Here is a 23,363-nt window from a genome sequence, read left to right on the forward strand (position 1 = left end):
AAAAAAAAAAAAAAAAAAAAAAAAAAAAAAAAAAAAAAATGAAAAAATGAAAATAATTTCATAGAAATGAACATTAATATCACTTACACGAAACCAGCACACACGCTTAAAAAAAAAAAGAAGGAAATTTCACTTTGAATATTTTACTGCGCATTACATCATATCGCAATTGGTTCGTCAAGAGGAATCAATGCATAAGATTTTCCGTCCTGCCTTAAAGCAAACAAAACAAGCCCATCGTCGGGAAAGGCGACGCTTCGTTGGCCGATAATTACAATAATATTTTTGCAAAAAGTAATCAAACAATTGATGGAGAAGCTTAAGAAGATGAGGACAGGAATTGAACAATTTTTGATTTGAAATTTTAATTACGTTTTACAACTGCCGCAAATAGATTCTTTAATGCTGATTTAATTGAATTGCTTGATCCAATTAAAGTTGATCTCGCTCTCTGTAAAAGGAAAAAGACATAAACAGAAATAGAAGCGAAAACCTGAAGCAATTTAGGGACTAATTGAAATAATTTAAATTTTGATTACTGATAAACGAACCGTTTATTCAACAAAACCAAACTCACATATATATATATATATATATATACATATATATAAGCCTTCTAACAATAACCCCGTGATGTGGTCTTAAAAATAAAAAAAAATAAAAAAAAAAAACGAAAAACGAAAAAGCAAAAAAAAAGCAAACTATTTACGAAAACTTGAAAGAGTATAAGTGCATTTTGCTTTACACTACGCTCCTCGGCTCACCTCACCGCACCTCACCTCACACCTACACAACGGTATAGATAGAATGATGTTGGGTTACTACCAACTACTATTCATGTACTTCTTTGCAGTGGTAAATCTGTTTCTGACTTAATGACTATTTCATCTGTAGTTTAGCTGCGAGCAATTCTCGTCGTTAAATCATAGAGAAGATTCAAAACGCTTTTCCCTCTCTTGCCCTCTATTACTGTACTGTACTGTTTGTACGCAATGTACGGGAAATATTTCGAATTGAATTGAGTTGTTGGCGGATGTTTAAAAACGAATATGGGTTTGGTAACCGAAATTTAACCACGTGAATGATTCGTTTATGCCTTTTATGGCCATTACTACATTACCTGTTTGTGCCTTTGCTAGTGCTATTGCTGGTTTTGCTGCTGCCGTTGCCGTTGCCGCCGCTACTGCAGCTGATGCTCCCATCACTATTCATAAATGATGATGAAGAGAAAGCATTCAAACAACATCAACCAACGGCAGCAGCGTTAATGTAAAAGCTTCGTTATTAGCATCATTCGAATGATTATTACCATCATCGTTATTATATCAATTTGGTTGCCTCCTAGTTGTTAATATGGTTGTTATTTTTTTAGAAAGAAATTTATTAGACAATCATGTATCAAGCACTTTTCGAGAGATTTAAGGTGTTCGAATTACAAGGACCCACTTTCTCAATCAAAGAGATTATATATTTATTCGAAATTATGAAAACAGAAAACCGAATAAAGGCAACTATGAGCAATGAAAGCGAGCAGTGTGCGAGAATTGTCTATTCGTCTGCTGGCGAGCAGAACTGCATTTCAAATGTCCCGTACTACGTACATACCGCTTAAAAGTAAAGGTAAATTCGAAATTGATTTCTCCCCTGTCCACCAATGTACTCGTCAATTGAAACGCATAGATAGCCTGGTTGTATGTACGTGACCTTTTCTAGTTGTTCGCCGAATACCAAGTCTGAAAATAGGAATAATAAATCTGGGACCGGGTTCGCAATAAACACTGTGTTGCACTATAACAGAGGGTGAACTTAAGCCTCGATTTAAACAATAATGTGATGTGTCCACCGATACGCCTATTAATTAAAAAACCATTTTTTCCCAAGCTATTGTTTATACGAAATTTGCATTAAAGTGTATATAATTTTTACTACACAAATGCAAAATAAAATAGCTGTACTTAAAATACCAGGCGAGCTCCTTCTTTTCTAATTCTTGCAAAGGATCGAAATCATCGTCATCGTTTTAGATTGACGCACCTTTCTCTACGAATTTTGGATAAGTTAATTCTCATCTCAATTTGCTTAATTTTGGATATTACCTATATATTAGATAATAACATCTTGCAGGAAGTTTACGTCTGGGCGTAACTGACTGATTTAGTAAGAATAAGATTCGAAACGTAATCGACAAATTTCAGTGATCTCCATATCAGAATATGCTCGGTGCAATAAATGGGCCTCTGATTAGTGTGAACTATAAAGCCGATCCATCTCCCCGAGATGGTTACCATCATCATAAATAAATGTGATTAACAAAACGAAAGCCGAGGCAACAAAGACACGCTACAATGTAGAACGCGCAACAGAAACAGAAACACAGCGTACACATTGAGAATAAAATTGAACAGAATAACAAAATTAACAGGCAGCATCGTTAGCCAGATCGTATAAGATAGAGTTGTTGAATACAACAACATCGTAATTAGAAATGAATCCAGTTTGTATAACAGATAATAATAATTAATTGTGAACCCATTGCTAGAGTATAATAGAGAGAGAGAATAATTATGATTCATTTTCCCGCTCAGAATATTAGCAAGGAAAACGGACGGCTTCGAATTGGCTTCTCCAATCCGCGTGCGGCCTAAGATAGCTCGCATAAAGTTAAGAATGCCTTTAGACAGCCGGACCAGATTCTCTTTGTCCGCAGGGTGTGACAACATCTACCGAGCCCACAAATGGACCGTAGCGAACTCCCAGCACTAGTCCTGACACTAACTTAATCCCTCACATTAAGTAGGCGTCAGTTGACTCGTAATAAGCATTTCCGTATCGAATATTATATCGAATATTGGATTTCTACCAAGTTTTGAGTTAGTATTCAGTTAATACCAGACTCTCTCTTATAGTTTGTGAGTTAATAATCACTTTTCAGATTCGTTTTGGTCCTTTTCGATTTTCGAATGCTGTGGACTTACCTTTTCGTAGTCTTAGCTTTATTGTTTCAATTTTTAGAGTCGTAAGAATGCTAATAGCGGGAAAAAACGAGACAGATAGAAAAGGAATTACGATTTCGGATGGGTGAGTATGTGAGCTAGACACCTTCAACGAAAACCGACGTACATATCGTTCGCACTGTACTGTCGATAACACTGTTCTGTAGATAGTAATAGGTGGCGCCTATTTACACACAATATCAGCACCAAAGGTTCTTAATTTGGCAGCAATAAACAACGAGCCCTGAACCACGAATTGTTCCACAATTTTCGCAATATTTTAAGAATAGTGGCGGATTGGTTTGCTCTTTTTGCTCCAAAAATATCGATCAAGGATATGTTGGAGCTGCACACTGAAGTGTCGGTGTGTGTCACAATAACTTTATCACTTTCATCAATAAATATCACTGATCAGAATACATGCAAGCACCTATTTATTATTCATGAAAAATATATAAATAATCTACACTGAAAAGATTTAAGAAGAGCTAACAGAGCTAATCGCATTACTAGCAGGTAAGGTTATGCGCGGTACTCTGAAATATTAAATTCCCAATGATTTTTCTCCAGCTAAGGACTTTCGAAAATTTACGCTAAATACCCGAAATAATAAATAAATTCTCACTTGTCATATCAGCAGCATTCAAAGGCGGTCTCAATAAGCTCGAAGCTATCTATGTAATTCGTAATTAGGTCAACTATCGTACGTACATTATTCGATTCTCTATATAAAATTCCATTGTCCAGTATATACACCATCAGAATGGTGTGCTATTGCTTGTCGATAGTAGTTTCTCTTCTCCCCCAAAACTGCAGAAATTACGATTCTCTTCAAATTCTCTTCGCTTTCCATTGTCGATAATTTATAAAATATCGAAATAGATTGCTATCTAAAGCCGGCAGTGTGTTGCTGTTTGAAAGCAAAAAGCCATCATTCTTGAAATGAAAGCTTTCCTTAAATCACGTTGCTTAACTTTTAACATTTAGTGCAAGCATATTGTGCATTGCGCCTTCCGCCCTTTAAAGCGAATCAATCGAATCAGTTCGCCTCGGGCAAAATTTGTGAAAAAGTGTGAAAGCGAGTGAACGGCAGCAACATACGCTTTCATCAAAGATGATAGCTATCTAAGATACTCTTTTAGGGTAAATCTGACTTTATCTTGTCCCGAGAAGTGAGACACCCTTCCTAATTATCATAAAGTGATCCGACAACGAAATTCTATATACAGTTTATTTCATATCCGTTGAAGGTAGAGCGCTACTATGTAGCGTAAGTCTGGTGTTTATTAGAAAAAAAATAAAAAATATAAAAAAAAACTAAAAACAATGTTTTGAACGGAAAATTGAAATAATTTTTCAAATTTTGTAGATTAAATGGGGTTGCAAATGTTAACGAACAACAGCCAGTAACAATAATTTTCACATTGTTTAGTAACTGGCAAAATTCGCATCATTTATTTTTTTTTTGTTTTTTTTTTTTACTTTTATTTTTTGTTTATTACAGGAAGATAGAAAGAAGTGCCTGCGTTTTTCAAGTGCCTGCAATGTTTACAAAACACGAGACTGAGCTGGTTAGTTGGTTTATTGGCTTTTTGACCGCATGAATGGTGTGATAGGCGGTCGGAAGCACAAAGTTTGCGTTCCTTTACTGCAAAATAGCTAAATTGTTGCTTTCTATTTTTGTTTATGTTTTTTTTTTTTTTTTTTTTTTGAAAATGAATGGAAACGTGCCGATGCATAATTATCGAATACATAACCATTTGTTTTAGCACCTGTTCATGTCGTTTTACTTAGCGCGAGGAGTGGAAGAAATATCGAAGTAGAGTGAAGATAAGTAAACTAAGGGTTGAGTGCAAGCTCAAGCTATAAATGTATATAAGTTTAGACGATATGATGATAATGCAATGAAAACACCCATCTTACTTACTTAAGTAGATTTAAGAGACTGAAATGTGTTACAAAAATTAAAGTAATTATTTACAAATTGTTCGAAAACATTCTAAAAGTGCTTGCTTTTGCATCTGCTTTTCTTTGATATTATCTTTTTCTTTTGTTGTTCTTGTTGTTGTTGTTTCACTTTTTTCTTTTTCTTTTTCGTTTTCTTTTTTTTTTTTTTTTGCTTTTTTCATTTTAAGTTCCTGACAAATCCTGTGAGCATCGACAGCATACATCATATGTGGGCATTGCATGACTAATGTTAAGCCTTCAGTTGTATTCTGCTTTGTTTGTCTTGAACTCATTTCGGCTGTGTGCGAGTGTATATATGATTATGTTGTTTTGTTTTTGACCAAATGTAGACTTAGGACGTGCATTTAATTTTTTAAAAACAGCTCTTAGAGAGTAAAAGATAAAACACGTTTTACATACAAGCGTACAATATTATAGAGAGAGAGAAAAAAAAATGAAAAAAATAAGTAAAAAGTGCAGAAAAAATACGAGCAGAGAAAAAAATGGTAACACGACCAACGGTTAACATGAAAAATGGTATAGAATAATCCCGGACTCCCAGTTGCAATATAATTTCTATGAAACATATATATATATACTGCGATTTGTTAACAAGAAATAAAATCTAGAATGTATTTCTGTACAGACAGACAGACATATGTGTGGCATAAAAAATGATTATTTTATATATGCATGTAAGTGCGTTTTTTTTTAACATATTTAAAGCGTGCATTTACATAATGAAAGATGTTTCAATGGACATGCATATGAGGCGTATATACTTACCTACTACTCAGCTTAGCTCAGCTCAGTTATACGAACTACCTCTACATAAAGAAAACAGTCGAAAGCAGAGTTTAAACCGAATTTTAAATACTCAACAATAAAGCGAAAAGGCATGCAGGCAATGATGTAAACGACTAATTATTTAAGAATGAATTCCCTTTCATGGACAATTTCCGTTAGATATACTTTCGCGTAGAAGCCGAAAGGTAAGGCTATCGTGAAAAGTATACGGTCCTTAAATGAATGGGCGCGCTACGACAGATAAACGATAAAGATGACTTGGAATTTTATGTAGAATGAAACATTTAAAGTATTATGTATTAAATATATTAGGTTGTAAAATGTGTCTATTTGTTTTCATCTGCTCTGCGCCTCGTTCCTTTAATTTATTAAAATGTGTGCGAATAGAATATGTGTGTAAAATATATGTAATTTTTTTCTTATAACATTTCCTTTGTGTCAACTCTTCCCCCTGGTTTTTTTTTTTTTTTTTTTTTTTTATTTTTTTTATTTTATTTTATATTTTTTTTAATATATGTATATAGATATGCGTCCTTTTTAAAACAAATAAATTTCATAAGCAACGCGTTCAAATGATGTCCTTTTTTAAGAGAAACAAAACAAAAAAAAATGTCGTAGCACTCGCTCTGTTAACATTTTTTTCTTATTTGGCCGTCGTATTATAATTTTGTTATAAAAAATTAAAAATTATTAGCTTTTTTCCTGCCACATATGAATATAAGAATTTTCTATGCGTATGTACAACTTTGCGAATGTGTGTGTTCAGTAGTATATCCTGCGGCAAATGCGCATAATGAGCTGGTATTTATTTGCACATACACTTGTTTTCACTGCCGACATACTTGCACAAATCCATCTCCGTTAAAGGCGGGTGGGGTTCTGACCGTTCTGCTCATACATTTTTTCTTTGGTTTTTTTTTTCTGTTTTTTTTTTTTTTGCTTCTTTTTTTATGCCAGCAATAGATTTTTGGTTACTTTTACATTAAGACCACATTTTATACAATTTTTTTCGTCATTTAACAAAAAAAAATAAAATAAGGATCGCTTTATATGAAGTGCATCTACACGTGAACACACGCGCATTTGCTTGCGAATGTGAGTGTTTTTCTATACATATTTTTGGGCAAACGCGTAATTCTTTTTTATTAAGCGTAAATCCTGTGCCGGTCTAGATAATGAAATGTGGTTACAGTTACTTTATGTCCAAATTTTTTCCGGCTATTCACACTGATATTCTAAACCGATTTAAAGTTTCTCATAAAAGAGGAAAAGATGGGAGTTCTTAAAAAAAGACGACATATACTTAAGTGATGCGGGAAATGTAAATTTCTTGATTGGATTCTTGATTGGTCGACTTATAAACCGTCTCGTCCCGTCCCGGATTCTCCCTATGAGTCTTCATCTATGGCTTAAGCAATCGAATTTCTTTCCTTAGGCAATAGTACCGTCTGAAATGCGTCTATGCTTCCGTTGTGCATTTCGTTTACCTTCACGTTAGAATTCGCAAAACGAATGTTCCTGTATACGTATATCTAACTTCTTAATTCGTGAATTATAATTTCGTTTTGCGAGTACGCGCACTCGGTAAAATCGTTGAACCGCTTAACTATATACGAATTTGTATTTTATTATAAGCTTTCTAGTTAGAAAATAAATGAAATTTAAACGCAAGTAAGAAAGTTATATTCGACGAGGGTCGAATCTCGCATATCCATCACTATGTTTTTCGCGTTCTACTCTCCAAGTTCTGTCCTTCGATAACCATATCGCTGGTATTATTAAGAAAAAATTAATAGCGGTGCCTACCATATTCATTTTAAATGAACCCATTTTTAGGCAGCTAACACATCTTCATTTAAGGAGCGTACAAAATAGTTTTAGATATTCGGTCTTGTTTGCCTTAAGATAAACAAGCATAAAAAAAAAGCAAAATGTAATCACTTATAACTTTGTGTCGGCATGAGTGACGTGTTTCATTTTTGCACATAAGGAGTAGAGTGCTTCGTAGAGTAAATGTGAAAAATTTCAGCCTCCTACCTATTATAACTTCCTAGTAATGAGCAAAAATCCAAAAAGTTTTGTTAAAAAAAAACCGAGTTGCGTTCAGCTCACGCTTTGGCCCATTTTCGAGATCGACCTGCGTGCAAATACTTCTAGTGTTTCTACGAAATTGGAAGTCGATATCTTCATTTTTGCGACCAAGAGAGTACCTACTACACAGTACATACTACACAGGCGGACAGATATGGCTAAATGGCAACTCAGAATTTCGTGAGCGAAAGGTGGGTGTACCTTAAGCGCTTCTATCAAAGCTTAGACAGGATTTTCCTAGTGAAAGAAAGGCGTATACAAAAAGACATATATGGTATATAACAGTTGCCACTTGCAACGTAGTTTAGAAGAATAACTTTCGGATGTAATTTGTGGGCTGGAAATGGCACTGCAGTTACCGTCAATAGAAAACGCGGGAGAAGCAGGAAGCTGGTTTTTTATGGCAAAAATTAGAAGACTTCGACTAGGAGAATAGGGATCTTCAAGAAAATGTTGCAAAGCCATGTATGATTTTGCTACGCGAAAAGTTCAACGGTCATGCAATCTCCAGAAATAGCTGTGTAAGCTTGCCAGAAAGATCACGTGATATAATCGTATTGCACTTTTTATTTTGGATCATTTCTCGAGCATTGACTTACTCCAATAAACCGCGAACTCACGAGCAGATTTATACGGAGAAGTAGAAAAAATTGGTGTTCTAAGATGAAGTTTTTACAAAAGTCCAGAACAAAGGCGAACATTTACATGAAATCGATTTTAAAAAAAAGATGGCGTGAACCAGTATCTAAATTAAAGGAAAGAATTCATCTTGATGTCTTTTAGCGTGTAGCTCGTATTCCAGATTCAAAAGAGGAAAAAATCTTGGGTTTGATGACTCTGTACTTATATATTATCCGAGGTCATTCGCTTAAGGAAATTAACGGTGATGTTGCCTGCCCTAAGCCTTCTAATAACGAACACACCGCACAGGGAACGGTTTATCAACGAGTGAGGCTGCCGTTAAAGGAATGACCATTTGGAAATTAAATTTAAATTGCGTATAAGAGAGATTGGTTTTTAAGACGATCTTCTAAAAGAAATGATGATGATTGCCGAGACGGATATTATAGATAATTTACTACACTTTTTTAAGAGTAATTTTTCGATTCGTTTCAAACATCTGGCGTGGAATCTGTAAAACACTTATTTACAATTTATGAGCACTTATTTACAGTGCAAGCACACGTAATAAAAGACGTTTGAACAATTCGCCCGTTGCAACAACATCTCGCTGAGCGCCCGTGTATTGCTTCGATTAAAAAATCTTCTGTAACAGATACTACTCTTATCGCTTTACGACAGCAAAACATCTGTAGACTGTAGGGCTTATTAGGCAGATCTAATAAGAAATGACTTTCGATCGTTTGAAAGTTAAAGCTTTTTATTGAGAAAGAACACGTGTTTGATCCCATTTTCATAATTTGACAAGGAACACTGCTATGCATACACTACTGTGATGGAAACAAAAGAAGCGAATTTGTTTATGAAATGAAAAATCTTTATTTATTCATTAAAGTCACTCTTATCGCCTTCGTAAAGTTCCAATTATCCATCCTTACTATCAGTTTCGCCTGGCGGAAGGAGTTCATAGTTCGGAACACCACAATAATCGGGAAAAACTGTTAGCATCTTCTTAATTTTTCGGTGACTTTGACGCGGTTTTTTCGACCTTGGATCTCCTTCTGCGCAATGTTCGACTCGATTTATCGATTGACTGATTGTTTCCGGGTCGTGCGCATAAAACCAGGTCTCATGTTCGGTAATTATGCCCTTCGTGACGTCTTGATGGTCTAAAATCGTTGCTTCACACACATAGCACAAATCGAAAAATTCATTTTTTTATGTTTGCAGGCTTGCAAAAACACGCGCAACTCTACAACATGGAACTTTACATAGATACCAAAGACAAGAAACAAAAACAAAAAAAAATAAAATAATATTAATTTCATGATTTCTTAGTACCCAAGGAGTTTAAAGAAAAGTTCGTCTTATTTTTTGGTCACACTATTATGTAGTACATATGTATCGGCAGAGGCGCTAACATACGATTACACATATTTGTTCTTATAAGTTTTTCAAGCGTTTTTCGTTTGATCATCATTTTGATTAATTGCAAGCAATTTTTAAATTACCGCGAGAAACACCCAATACCCAAAAGCAACTGTTGAAAGTCGTATCCCGGCTGCAGGACTAAGAGGATGTATTCCTCCTAAAAGAGAACAGTCCGACATGAGAAAAATCGATTGAAATGGCCAAAGGCGTATAAGAACTGGGCAATGAGACACCCATGAGAAAAATGTTCTTCAGATTGATTCAGACGCATGTATCGCTTAGGAGTGCTTTGGTCAAGCAAGGCTATTTGAAAGTTCTTCAGAATTCCGCCTTGCCCAGTGGGGTAAGCCTCACGGGTTCTGGATTCATTTTTCCAGTTTTTCAACGTAAATGTATGTCTGTGGTAAATAACATTCACTTATAAAACAATTTGGGAATAATATGCTTCTCTTTTTCTAAAATTCCGACAATACTTGAAGCAAAAGTATTTTTGCAGTGAAAACAAATCCCTGTCTTTGGACATAAAAATAGCACAAAATCTATGACATAAAAAAATTGAAGTGAATTTTTATGATAATAAAATTTCTGTCTGTCTAGAACTGTCTGAAGAATGTCAAACTTTGCTGAAGAATGCGAAAACTTTCTTGATATTTTATGAATCGTTGCCTAATGGACACTTTAGCATTGCTCCATAGATTTCCTATCGTGTCAAGATTGAGATCTTTAGTAAATAATTCAAAAATTGAAAGCGAACCATTTAGAATTATCGCTGGGCGCTTTGGCGTATCGCAAGTAAATCCATAAAAACTGTACATTTTGTGGAGTGCTTTTGTAATGAGTCCAAAACCATGCCAGTACTTTACCACACTTTTTGACTTCCTGAGTGTACTTCGTATGGTGCTTTTTGAACGGAGCCCGAACCTTCTAGCAGCTGATCGAATTCTGGTACTTTTTGCCCATCACTCCATAATATGTTTTCGGTGACATAACTTATGACAAGTGTTCAACGCTTACGGACATGTAATTTTAAAAAAGAATTTCCCGTTGTTCATTCTTGCGGGAAGGGCGAACTCTGCGACTTCTCTCGACGGCTCAAATGGTCTTGCGATCATCTTCGATCGTATTAATTACTAATTATTTAGTTCATTCGCATTTTTCCCTTTCTAATGCACATTAACAATAATAGTGCACTTCCGAGGGATGCACTAAAGTTCTCGAGATCTTTTAATGAAAGCACTAATTAACTTAGCAAAACAACACAATGAAAAATGAAGAGGATTTTATTTAAAAATCGCGTCTATTTTTATTTCTTTCGTTATTGCTGTGGAAAACCCCACAATACACTGTGCGCGAACCAACTGGCAAAGCGAAAAAAACAAAAAGATGACTACAAATTTTCATTTAAAAGCCGTAGGCCTATTATCTAGTTCCACAGACAATATTTCATGCGCAAACGGAGACTACAACATTAGTGAATACACACGCCAGCTAGACTGCTGCTAATGCAATCATCTTGATTCATCTGCTCTGCAATCATCAACTCGTACTAGCAACAAAATACACATAATGAGTTTAGCAGTTCAATCAATTTTCTTCTTAACGTATTCGAAGAATAATCGAAGGAGTTCAGGCTCAGTGGTAAGGCATTCCAATACCTCGCAACACGAACAGTGAAAGATCGCTCGGCTGATAAGTTAGACAAATGTGTTATTAGCACGAAAGGCTTTCTATGCGATCTACAAGGCCGCAGTCGTTCTACCAAAAGGCTAAAGGAAATAAACAACCTGAATTTTAAATAATCGGGAAAAGGGAATTTTAAGAAAGCGTGAAGACGCTACAAAGAAAACGAATTATACGATTACCTCGGGCATCCAGAGAAGTCTTTAATACAAGAGTTAACGTGCGTCATGAGGAAGGAATGCGCAATGATATGTTTAACCTTTAGAAGTAGACATGAGTTTAGGTCGTACAATTTTCGCAGCGTAAGCCAAACTTTAGCAGAAACGTTGTTAAGATCAATAGACTAGACCAGATATTTTTGCATTGAGGTTGAATGATCCAGTAAGGAGACATTTAGAGAATAAGGCTTTAGCAAGAGTTAAGAATTGCTCAAGACTCGTTAAGCAGAAAGATGTCACCTACATAAGCGAAAAAAGAGTAGCCTTTCCTAACTAAATCCCAAAGATCATTCATCAAGAGAGTAAACAACAGGGGGATCAAAATGACATCTTGCAGTACAGCAAACATAGACTCATTGAGGGAAGAGTTGAAGGTATTCACCGTAGCAAACTGCTTACGATCCGAGATATATGGCCTTGACAAGCTTACAAGCACTTACAGACACTTTGAAATTATCATATCAATTTGTTAATGAGCCTCTTTTCTGGGGCAATATTTTCTTCAAAGTAATGCTCACCAATATTATCAACTAAGAACAAAATTCTTCAATTACATAGGTAAAAAAGTAAAGTTTTCTCTCAATTTTGCTCTATTTATGTGTCCACGTTTCTATATATGCCAGCCGAGCAATCCACATCGACGACAAAGCGGAATATCCGTAGTATCAAGCTTACGTTCGTTGTTTGCATATACAAGTAAATTCGTTGTTCCAATAAGTCAGACAAAGCTAACGCAAAATTACTTTTCCAAGTGTATTCGCTACTCTTTTTTTTCTTCTTGATTAGCACTTATCTCTATCGATTATTGAGTTATGCATTATTGAGTTTTTATTGCTTATTGGAACAACACGTAACAAGTAAGAAAATTTTATTCGGTTGTAATCAAATTCTCCATCGCTGTTGTCCTAAAAAGGGTTAAAAAAAAGAAAAAAACTAAATTTTCATACGCGATAACATTAGACATGGGTGTGGCTGACTTTTTCTATTTCGGCATAATAAAACCGTAAATTTGTGTCGTGTATCTGTTGATGTTTATGAGCAACAAGCAAAAAACACGGAAAGCCAAAGTGTTCACAGTTTTTGTTTTATGGACGTGTGGACGTTACTGATGTGCCCTTTGACGAGTTTAGGTCATTTTCAGATTCTCTTGCATGTTTGTAAGCGATATCTTCATTTTTGCAGTTGGACAAACGGACAAAGTACGCAGTGGTGTCCCGAATTTACCGAATTCACTGGTCAAGAATATACATGTTTTATGGGACTTTGGATTTTGGAAGGTTTTGACAAAAAACTAAAATATTGATAGCCTACCATATTGGATAAATGTGGCCGATTTTTTTTTTTTTTTTTTTTTTTGGTTCTTTAGCCAATTTGGCCCAATTTCAATACCGATTTGCCTATTTCCGTCAAGGAGATAGCTACACTGAAGGAGATAGCTACACTGTTACTGCCAGGAGAATACCTAGAACAGACATTGCAGGCACTCACAGACGGAGATACTTAAATCGATTCAGAATAAGATACGGATCAAGAATATATACTCTTTCAGGAGTCCCTATGAAACTTAGTCCTGAGCGTTGAAAACGTGGTAACAAAATGAATTCAATCCGCGGTCTTCGGTGATGGGTACAGAAATGAGATAGCTGTGTGCATAGTTTCGTAATATGGCTTATTCTTCCCTCTTTTTTATTTATTTTTTTTATGTTAAACGTTCAGTTCTGCTAAAACATTTGTCAAAACTCACATATAGATCCAATACGCAAACATTGGCATTACGGACGTCGAGGAAAAACGAAATCATTCTCGTATTGAAATAATCAATCGTTATGAGAGATTCTCTAATCGGTATGTGAGAAGGTACTGTAGTGAAACACGACAAATTAGTTTGTTAACGTTTATTGAATTTGTTGTGTTTCGCTTTATTCGTAATTCGACTACCGACTACTGATCTTTTGGCCATTGCTTATCTGCAAACTTGTTTGTGCTCATGTTAGTGTATTTAAAAATTCGAGATTATTGCTTAAAGTTGCCATTGTGCTAAACCAGGTTATTAGAATTGGGCTAAAGCCTTGTAATATGCAAAGCTTGCATAAGTCAAACTGAATAGTGATAGGCAAAATAAAAGAAAATAAATCTCAGGCCATTATGCTGCACATTCCCTCTTTGCAATTAAATGATCATTCTTGGGTGCTTTTGTGTATATCTTTCTTTTTCTTTCACCTAGCATGCGCGTATGCTATATGAAATCCATACTTAGTTTGCTTAGCGTAGTCAGTTTTGTCTGTTTTCTCGGGACTTGTTAATTATCTGGGGGCCTTGCAAATACTTGTTCTTTGGCATAGCATTGATGTATTGCGGAAGGTGTTGTATGAAAAAACAATATTGGAAAAATCTTAGCCAGTCGATACATATGAACGGATATATTCGTTTAATGTTCGATGGCTGCGTTCCGCTGCACCAAGTGTGCGATGATGATGGGCTCTTGATATTGTTTTGTCTATTTTCAGTTACTTCCATAGATCTTCCACTAAGATATTTTTATGTTCTATTCCTTGATCGGTAATGAGTGTTTTCTTAGGTCCGCAGTTTAAAACAAAATTTTCAAAGACTACCCTTGCTGCGATTTTGGCGCTTTTTTCTGTAACTGGGGTTGTTATCAGATACGTGGTAACATCACAAATTCGTTGCCACTTTTTGTCTTTAGTAGAGGACCAACGGCGCTGGCGTCTCTTATTATGCAGAAGGGTTTTTTGAAATCGGGCTACTGCAGCTCAAACGCCTGATTACACGTTGGAGTCCATTCGAATAGAATTTTCGTGCTGCACAGTTTAGTTAAGTGACCCACCTGTAATAGTTGCAATTTGCAACAAAACGATTTTTTTCCATTGTTTTAGAAAGTCAAGGGTCGCATCGCTAAAAGAAGTAAAACTTGTAAAATAATGATCGAAATGTCGTACAATTTTAACGCATTTCATTCCAAGGATAATGCTATCGGTCGATAGTTACGTAACATTTGTATTTCGTGCTAAGAACTTATTGATTGATTGATGTGTTGTAGACATGTAAGGATATCTTAGTCAGTTAATAAAAGAAGATCTTCGATTACCTATTCTTTGATTCGTTTTCCAAGCAAATTTAAATCTCTAGTTAAACACAAAAAGCGACTAAATAACTTTAGTAAAAACTATTTTGAGCACTACGAAGGCGAATATGACTTTGTCTCTAGTTTTTAATCTCTTCTATATTGTGGGTTTGTTTTTCTCAGAGCTTTAATCGCTTGTATCAACAAAACAACAACCAAACAAAAAAAACGAGTAAGAAAATTATATTCGGTCATGACCGAATCTCTTACACGCATCACGATGGCCCCAAAAAAAAAAAAAAAAAAAAAAGAAGAAAAGGGTGAGTGTGACTGATGTTTTCTATTTTCAGAACAAAAGTGAAAATTTATGTGGTCAGTGTGTTGTACTTTAAGAATAACAAGCAAAACCACGGAAAGCAAAATTATTCACAGATTATGTTATATAGGCGTACGGGCGTGTTGTAAGCGTCTTCTTTGAAAAATTTACGTCTTTTTCAAACTCTCTTGCCGCCGTGCAGGCGATATCTTCATTTTTGAACAGATGGACAGATGAACGGACGTATTTACATACTTGTGTTATAAACGTTTTGCAAAAAAAATGAAACAATGATACTATAAAATTAAGTAGGCATGGCTGATTCGCCTAAAGAGCATACATTCAAATTTGTGTATATTTATCTGTTATAGTTCATGCGTAGCCAAGTTTGTATTCCTTTTGAAAAACACAGGTGTCCTCACTGGACGCAGGCGTGTCCTTTGGCCGCTTTCAACCTGACAAGAACTGCCAATGTTTCTGCCAAATTTCAAGTCGAGAGCTTCATTTTTGCGGCGAGGAAAAAGTCTCCAATACATTTTACATAGACGGACAGACAGGCATACGTATGCCCAAATCCGGATTTTATGAAGCCGATTAACAATATAAATATAATTTGTGGATTCTCTGAAGCTTCATTTTGGACGTTGCAGACATTGCGACAAAATGAGCATACTCCTCACATTTCGGTGATTGCTATAAAAACAATTATTTATTCAGGATGTTAAATGGTCAGAGTGTGTTTATTTGCATGTCCTATGTAATTTTGTCCCTTGTCCTCTTGTTATTATGTAATCTCTTTACATAATTTCAATTTTTTCTTTTTTTACGCCTTTAGAACCTCGAATTCAAACGCTCATTTATTTAACAATAATCTGCACTTGCAATTGCGGCAACCACGCCGGCAGCCAGCCTCGCCAGCCAACTCTCACCTCTCTAGTTTTCCAGTTGTCGGACAACACGATAAGGTAAGTTGATTGTAATCTGCTCCTAAATGATTGCCTTGTTTCCTTTTTTTCTTTAAAAGATAATCTATTGCTTTGTTAGGGTTTACGGTAGTGTTTACTTACGTCATGTTCGGCAAGTGGACTCTTTGCCATTAAGAAACGATGCAAATCTCAACGCTTCTACTGCATATTCCTTGGAGAGAATTGTAACACAGATGAAATACGCTTTAACATTAGCTACCGCTTTTATCCACTTCTATCGTTAGTATGGAGCACAAAGTACTATCACAATATCAAAGCTTTGTAGCGACACTTTGCCTAATAAAGCAATTCTGGTGCGCTGCACTTTAACAGAATCCCGATTATATTTCCCACGGACGGTAATAGGTACGTTTTAATGGATGGATTCGATACGCAAAAACAAGACGTTATCAAGTTTCATATTTTTGTGTGCACGTCAAAGTTTCTCCTTCTGATATAGGCCGCGTTTGCAATGTCCCTTAACAGTAACACCTCACCAAATTGATAATTACGGCTTAGATTATTGCCACCTTAATAGGTAGCTTGTGTTATACGATACTAGTCGCCTAATTCGGTTACAGTCGACACTGATAGTAGGTTTTTAGAAACTAAAAAATTTTGGAAAATGTAGGAGCTGGCGGCCCCCCCGCCAACAACTAATGTATTAAATTTTCTGATTGATTGCATTTTCGTTTCCTCTTTGGTCTTACGATGCAGCGGACGAGAGCTTAATTATACAGGCGTGCGAACGGACGCGGACAAAGAATTCGGTTTGTCGAAAGGGACCACGCCTCAAGGATGTTCTTGCCGAATTTTTTTCAAAAAGGTAGTAAATTTACTGCTTGTTTACTTATAGCGCTTATGCGATTATATTAATGCGATGTTTGTTTAAGGGATTTCATCAACGGGTTGCATTACTTCGCCTATTATGTAATAATAATCAATTTTGTTACTGAATAGGAAAGATTTCGAGAGAGGTAGAAAATTTAAGGTTCCTTTTGTGGTAAAAAATTTTTTATTGTAAACTAATTTTTGTATCCATAAATTATCAGCGACATGAACACCATATGCATCTCCTCTCACGCCAAATATGTAATGTGGACTCAGTTGATCGAGTAAATACTGTCTTAGTGGTCGTTCTTAAATCGTTATGTAAATGCTTAATCGTAGCGCTTTCGACAAAGGGAGAAGAGCGACAAAAGGAGAAGAGAGCAATAAAATTAGGAAGAGAGTGCTTATAAGTTAGTCGAGAAAGTTGAGCAGCTACGTGAACAACAACAAGTGTCAACAAACAGGTAAATATTTTAAATTTCTATTTGTCGTTCTGTGCTCTTCTGATAAAACACGTCTCCTTTCCCCTTTCAATAGACGTCAAATCACGTTTATCCGGAAATAATTGGCCCCGACAAGCGTTTGCTAAGGAAGTCGAACTTTTACGGGACTTTACCAAAAATATTAAGTGATCAACTTTTCAAAAATCAAACGAACTGATCAAGTGAGTTAAGAAACAAATAATCAGTATACTTACTAATTCATATTCCATATCGAAGGTTACCGAATCCCAAGAGAATGAAAAAACGCAAAGCATACGAGCTGGCACAAATATAAAAACGCACCATCAGCGACATTCTAATTCAAATCAAAGCAACATGAAAATTAAGAATTGAAAAAACATATTTGCATGCCTCCGGCCGATTTCATTCATGATTTTATTAAATAATATAAACTATAAATTGCATAATTAATTTTAAGCCCATGTAGATGTTTAAAGTGCATACATATAATGCACGTAAGTGTTCACTTTCTAAAATTCGACGATCACGAACGAATTAACTAACACCCAAACAGTATTATATAGTTTTGCACCTTTTTAACTTGTTTAAGGACTTGTGCGTAATTTTATTTGCATTATGGAACCAGAGTGCTAAGAGTAACGTGTATTTAAAAATTGAAACAGGCGGATATGCCGAATGTATGCCGGCCAGCTCCGTTTTTTCCTGCGATAATCAGAATTCTGGTAACAAATATAGATATTGGCACTGATAACTTGTAAATAATTTAGAAATTCAAATATTACGCGCAACGAAAGAAAAAGACACGATACACGGGAAAGTCGAAGCTTTGCCCGTGATAACTTCTCATACGAATAATTAACTGCATGCGTTAAATTTGCGAGCATTAAAATTGCGAGCGTATATTTAGCTAAGCAAATTCTCTTTCATATTCTGTACGCTTAATTAACTAATTAAATGCTCTTAGTCAATAAAACGATGCGAATGCTCCAAGTTTTGCCATCTATTTGCATGCGAGCGATTGCAAAAGAAAATGAAAGTAATCGCAATCATGATAACGGCCGAAACGATTGACGTCATAGTGGAAATTGGCGAAAACCAAATGCCGGAACCTATATGTACACATAATAGAATCTGAGCCGATTTTTTGCTTAATATCAATATAGCAATCCTATTTCAAGTTAATGATTAATTAGCGGACCCCAAAACAATTTCGAAATTTTTGTTTCATCTTCGGTTAAGAAAAACTGACGGCCCAAATGAACAAATTCGTTTAGTGAGATGAGGCCGTCACCATTCTTATCAATCGCGGCAAAAGAGACGGCAGCATTTTCATCTCCCAGACCCAAACAATGGAAGAATAATTTATACTGATCGAGATCCAAGTGACCAGTATGATCGTAATCCACAGCCTAAATATATGGAAGAAATAAAATGCAAGTAATAAACATGATTTTATCGAAAGAAGAAGGGAGTAATCTCATGCTGGCTTACCTTGAATAAATAAAATAAAAATTTGCCCAAATGCTTACGCAAGTCTTCATCATTTAAACGGTGTTGCATATCAATTAAAAACTGTTCGGCGGTGACTAGATTGTAAGTTGTTATAGGGCCAAATTGTTCTTCCCAGGTAAGTCGCACGACATTGAAAAATTCAACCGACATCTCGGGCGACAAATGACCCAAATCCGTAAAACGTTTGACCAAAAGCCCGAAATCATCAAAAGATATAACCCCGTCCCGATTAATATCTAGAACCCTGTGTAACGTACACATTTTGCGGCGCCAAAATTCTGAATCACCCTATCAATGAAATACAATGGACTTTACGTGAACTAACATCCGATATAAAATTGCATTCGCTTTCACAAACTTACCCGTTGTCCGCATTTTAAATAATGCTTTTCTCGCTCGCATTCATATTCGTTTTCTGAGTCGGAATTATTTTCTTCTTGTCCACTTGTTTGTCGTAATAATCTCTCATCCCGTTCCGCATATAATAAAGTGATCCGATTTACGGTATACGTGACTTTGTCCTGTTGATTAAAATGCGAGCATTGTGCAGCAGTTGAAACACGGGGCAATTGTTTAAGTAACTAAAAGAAGATCGCAGGTCATATTTTGTAATAATTCGAATGTTAAAAGACAAATAAACAATAATAATAATAAAATTAATATTTTTATAATTTGCGTCCAGACAACAAAGTAAGCATTCGCTTTCGTTATAAATATGATTTATACATGTTCACCTCTTACTAAGATTCATTATATAAACAAAGTAATGACAAAATATTAATAAATAATAATAGTAATAATAGTAAAGCGGTAAAGCGGGCTTCTAGAAAACGAATATATATCTCATACAAAAAAAGAAAATTAGATATTTTTAATTACCAGGAAACCGTTTAAATGTGAAACGGATTCGATGGCAAAATTGCGTTCAAATATTATTGTAGGACTACGCAATAGCCAACGAGCAATTATTGCGAGAGCCGCCATATGTGTGGAAACAATATTTTGAAGATCATTGTCTGGAAAAATTAAATTTTAATCTGTAAAGTTTCACTGCACTCTGAACGATTGATGTCTTTCCACAAGAATTTTGTTCTATATATTTTTGAATTTTCGTTCCGTCTTCAACGAAGCTCAAATCAATTTTAAAATTACAGTTCGAAAAATCAAAACTCGAAACTGCTGCGCATTCAGAAATAAATATTCCTTTGTATCCACTTTCTCACAGCAATGGGAACAATATATATATATATATGTACATATATGATATCTACATGTACGGCTAAGTAGTTCAATCTGATTATGTACGCAGAATACATACTCCATTGTTCTTTATTTTTATCAACTTGCATACAGAATGGATATAATGTATAAACAATGTAGGAAAACGTTGAACAACAAAAGTCCCGAGAGATAAAGATTTTCAAAAAGTTTAATCAACCCGTTACATTATTACATAAAATAATGTCGAGAAAAATTGCTCTGTTTCCAGAGGAATTTAATGAATCTAAGCATGAATTTCAAATATCAAACAATCAATGTAACCATGTCGTACTTACATATATATATATATATATATATATATATTTATATATATACATATGCGTAACAACATATGCGTATATTGAAATAATTACTCAAGTATCCGTCCCCGTCTCCATTTTTCGACTTTTTCAAAAGAAGGCGTTACATGGCGAGTGCATATAAAAATCTATATAAATTTGGATCGTTAAAAAAGGCTGATTCCTTGTACGAATGTTTCGAATTGATTCTCCTACAATCCTAATCCTAATCCCAAAAAGCAATAATTTAATTTCATGTACCTATCGTATGCGGCATGTCTCTTACTCTCAGTTGATCAATACTATTTTACAAATCCCGCTGCATGTAGAAAAAATATTGGATCATTTTGAATAAGTTCGTTATGATAGATAAACAAATGAACAACACAATTGAAAGGATAAGAAAACAGTTATCAAGTATTCTTTACAAAATATATCGGGCGAGTTTAGGAGTAGTATCTACTAGTATCTACTTTTTTACAAGATAATCAATCAAGAGTGAGGATGTATTCTTTATTAAAATTTTTTTTGTTTCTTTTTTTTACCCATCACCGAAGGACAAGGATGTACTCATTTTGTCATAATCTTTGCAATGCCTAAAAGGAAACATCAAAAGTGCCCATAAAGTATATATATTCTGAGCCGATTAAGGTATGTCGGTCCGTCTGTATGATGCGCGTTGTTGGCACTTCCCTGATCTTGAAAAATGAATATATCGACTTTAAATTTGGTAAAAACATTCAAAGTCTTTGCACGCAAGTTGGTATTGAAAATGGATCAAATTGGTCGGAACACAAGCCCGCAGCAAAGCGTGAAGTGAAAGCAATTCCGTTTCTCTAAGCAAAAAATTGTGCATTTTTGCTCACTTCTCACAACTTATGAAAGATAGAACGCTGAAATTTTCTGCATTTACTTTACGGAAAACTCGACTTTTTTTATTCAAAAATGGAATGTTTGAAATGATTTTGTACATTCCTCAAACGAAGATACGTTATCTGCGTAGAAATCCGTTAATTTTAAAATAAACAGGATGGACGTCATGACCTGGTCGTTTAATTTTTTTCTTAATACCATCGATGTGGGTGCCACAGAAAAGGACTTGAAGATAAGAATGCAATAAGCTAAGTATGTTAATTCTAAATTAATTATGGTGGGTGTGACAGCGTGGTACATTAATTTTTCTTAAGAATACTTTTTAGTGAAGTAAAAGGTGAAAGATAAATTTCATCCCATTCACTTTTTAATGAGAATAAATAAAAGTATGGGGCGTTCATGGTGGTGGGTATGCAAGATTCAGTCCCAGACAGATATAAATTTCTGGTCTTTTTTTTTTTTTTTGTTTTCACAGTAGCTCATGTGCGCAATTCGGGTTTAATATTTTTTGCCTTTCTAGTTTGTTATTTTCCCGTGGGCATCACTAAAATGCGTTAAACGTATTGCTGCGTTGCAAAAAAAAACCCTCTTCAACATGTGTGCGCCTTTTCAGCTTTTTACTGCACAAAAGAGATTGATATTTGTGTACGTCCTCAATTGCCAGATAGCAGGTGTTTGCAACTATATTTTCAATTTTTTAAAAGAACCATTTTTTACTCTTTGCTACACATTTACAACGCAAATATATAGAAATGAAACATCAAAATTTGTAGATTTTTGCTAGGACTCACTTTTTATGTTAAATGTGGGTGTTATATAAAATAAATATTGAAATTATTAATTATTAATAAATTTATTAACGCTCTTTCGAAATTTATTCATTAAAAATCAACAACAAAACAAGCACAATCAACGATAAACAGTCTGATCGAAAAATAGTTTGTTTTTACCTCCTTTTCTACTTTGATATCTTTTCTCGGTCTGTAATAACTCTGTCACTGAAAAAGGATTTCAGATGCCGACAGCTGTTGGTTAATTTCTTAAAAACGGTTTTAGAGTCGCACAAGAGCTGGAAAACTAATAAACAATTACGTTTTCGATTTGAATTCAAATGATGATGAAGAACTATCTAACTTGCAAAGATAAGCTTACGCTTAAGCTTAGGTATCATCGAATAATTTATATTAAATAAATTTTGTAAAACAAAGTAACGACTACAAAAATTTCGGCTTCACTCTGAATGCACAGATACGAGAAAAAATTGCATAAACACAAGAAATGTTGACGTTTTTATGCTACTTGCTGAAAGTATTTAAAGAACTTGAGGAAAGAAATTTTAAATCCCAGTGAGGGCAAGGTGGAATCTGCAGTCCTATTGAGAACGAAAATTACGAAAAATACAAAAGAATTGCAGATAGGGAAACACGAAGCCGCACTTTCCTTATGATTTTGCATAGATCCAGTCAATATAATAATTAATTTGATCAATGGTGTGATAAAAGTGAGGAAAAAGTATCTAAATTAATTATATCAACTCACCAGGTCAGCCAGTAAGGTAATAATTGCTATGCTGTTCGTAAAAAGAAATGATGATTCGATTGAATTTGCCTTAGTTAATGGCAGCAGTTTGAAAATGTGATGAAAGCAAATGATGCGAATAGTTTTAAGTGAAACTAAGACTAACGCAAAAATCGAAAAACTAGAGACCAAATCATTAGCCATTAACAATATGAATCGATCAGTCACATTATTGTTCCAAAATGCTGAAAGAGTCGTACGCAGAGAAGCTCTATCGGAGGAAATCTCATGTTTACGAGGAATGCCAAGTTGCAAGCAGTCGAAAAGAAACCCAGAAAATCACCCCAAGATAAAAAAGCTTTATGTCTGAAAAGGATTCGCGAAAAAAGGACTTCAGATGTACTTTATTAATTGTTTTTTTTTTTTTTTTTTTTTTTTTTTTTTTTTTTTTTTTT

At 34.9% G+C, this 23,363-nt stretch overlaps 1 protein-coding gene and 1 long non-coding RNA gene across 7 annotated transcripts in view; one reads left to right on the plus strand and one right to left on the minus strand.

Moving 5' to 3' along the window:
• The window catches only part of LOC119644707, a 53,716-nt gene extending 35,931 nt beyond the window's left edge, over positions 1-17,785 (plus strand). The window contains exons 2-7 of one of the 6 annotated variants that reach the window (XR_005248566.1): positions 16,022-16,151; positions 16,231-16,977; positions 17,045-17,128; positions 17,204-17,446; positions 17,520-17,646; positions 17,702-17,785. This is a non-coding gene — a long non-coding RNA (uncharacterized LOC119644707). Of the gene's footprint in view, positions 1-16,021; positions 16,152-16,230; positions 17,447-17,519; positions 17,647-17,701 lie in introns of all 6 variants that reach the window. The other 5 variants (XR_005248568.1, XR_005248565.1, XR_005248569.1 and 2 more) reach the window with 5 other exon arrangements.
• Positions 17,786-18,602: 817 nt separating this feature from the next.
• Positions 18,603-20,214, minus strand: LOC119644706 (sarcoplasmic calcium-binding protein). The gene is made up of 4 exons (XM_038044401.1): positions 19,838-20,214; positions 19,321-19,539; positions 18,938-19,246; positions 18,603-18,855 (listed from the first exon to the last, which is right to left on the minus strand). Exons 1-4 carry the CDS (start codon positions 19,940-19,942, stop codon positions 18,625-18,627), a joined length of 864 nt encoding a protein of 287 aa, XP_037900329.1. The 5' UTR covers positions 19,943-20,214; the 3' UTR covers positions 18,603-18,624.
• Between the last annotated feature and the right edge of the window lie 3,149 nt (positions 20,215-23,363).

Source organism: Glossina fuscipes, unplaced genomic scaffold (assembly GCF_014805625.2).
Source record: "Glossina fuscipes isolate IAEA_lab_2018 unplaced genomic scaffold, Yale_Gfus_2 0, whole genome shotgun sequence".
Taxonomy (NCBI): Eukaryota; Metazoa; Arthropoda; class Insecta; order Diptera; family Glossinidae; genus Glossina; species Glossina fuscipes.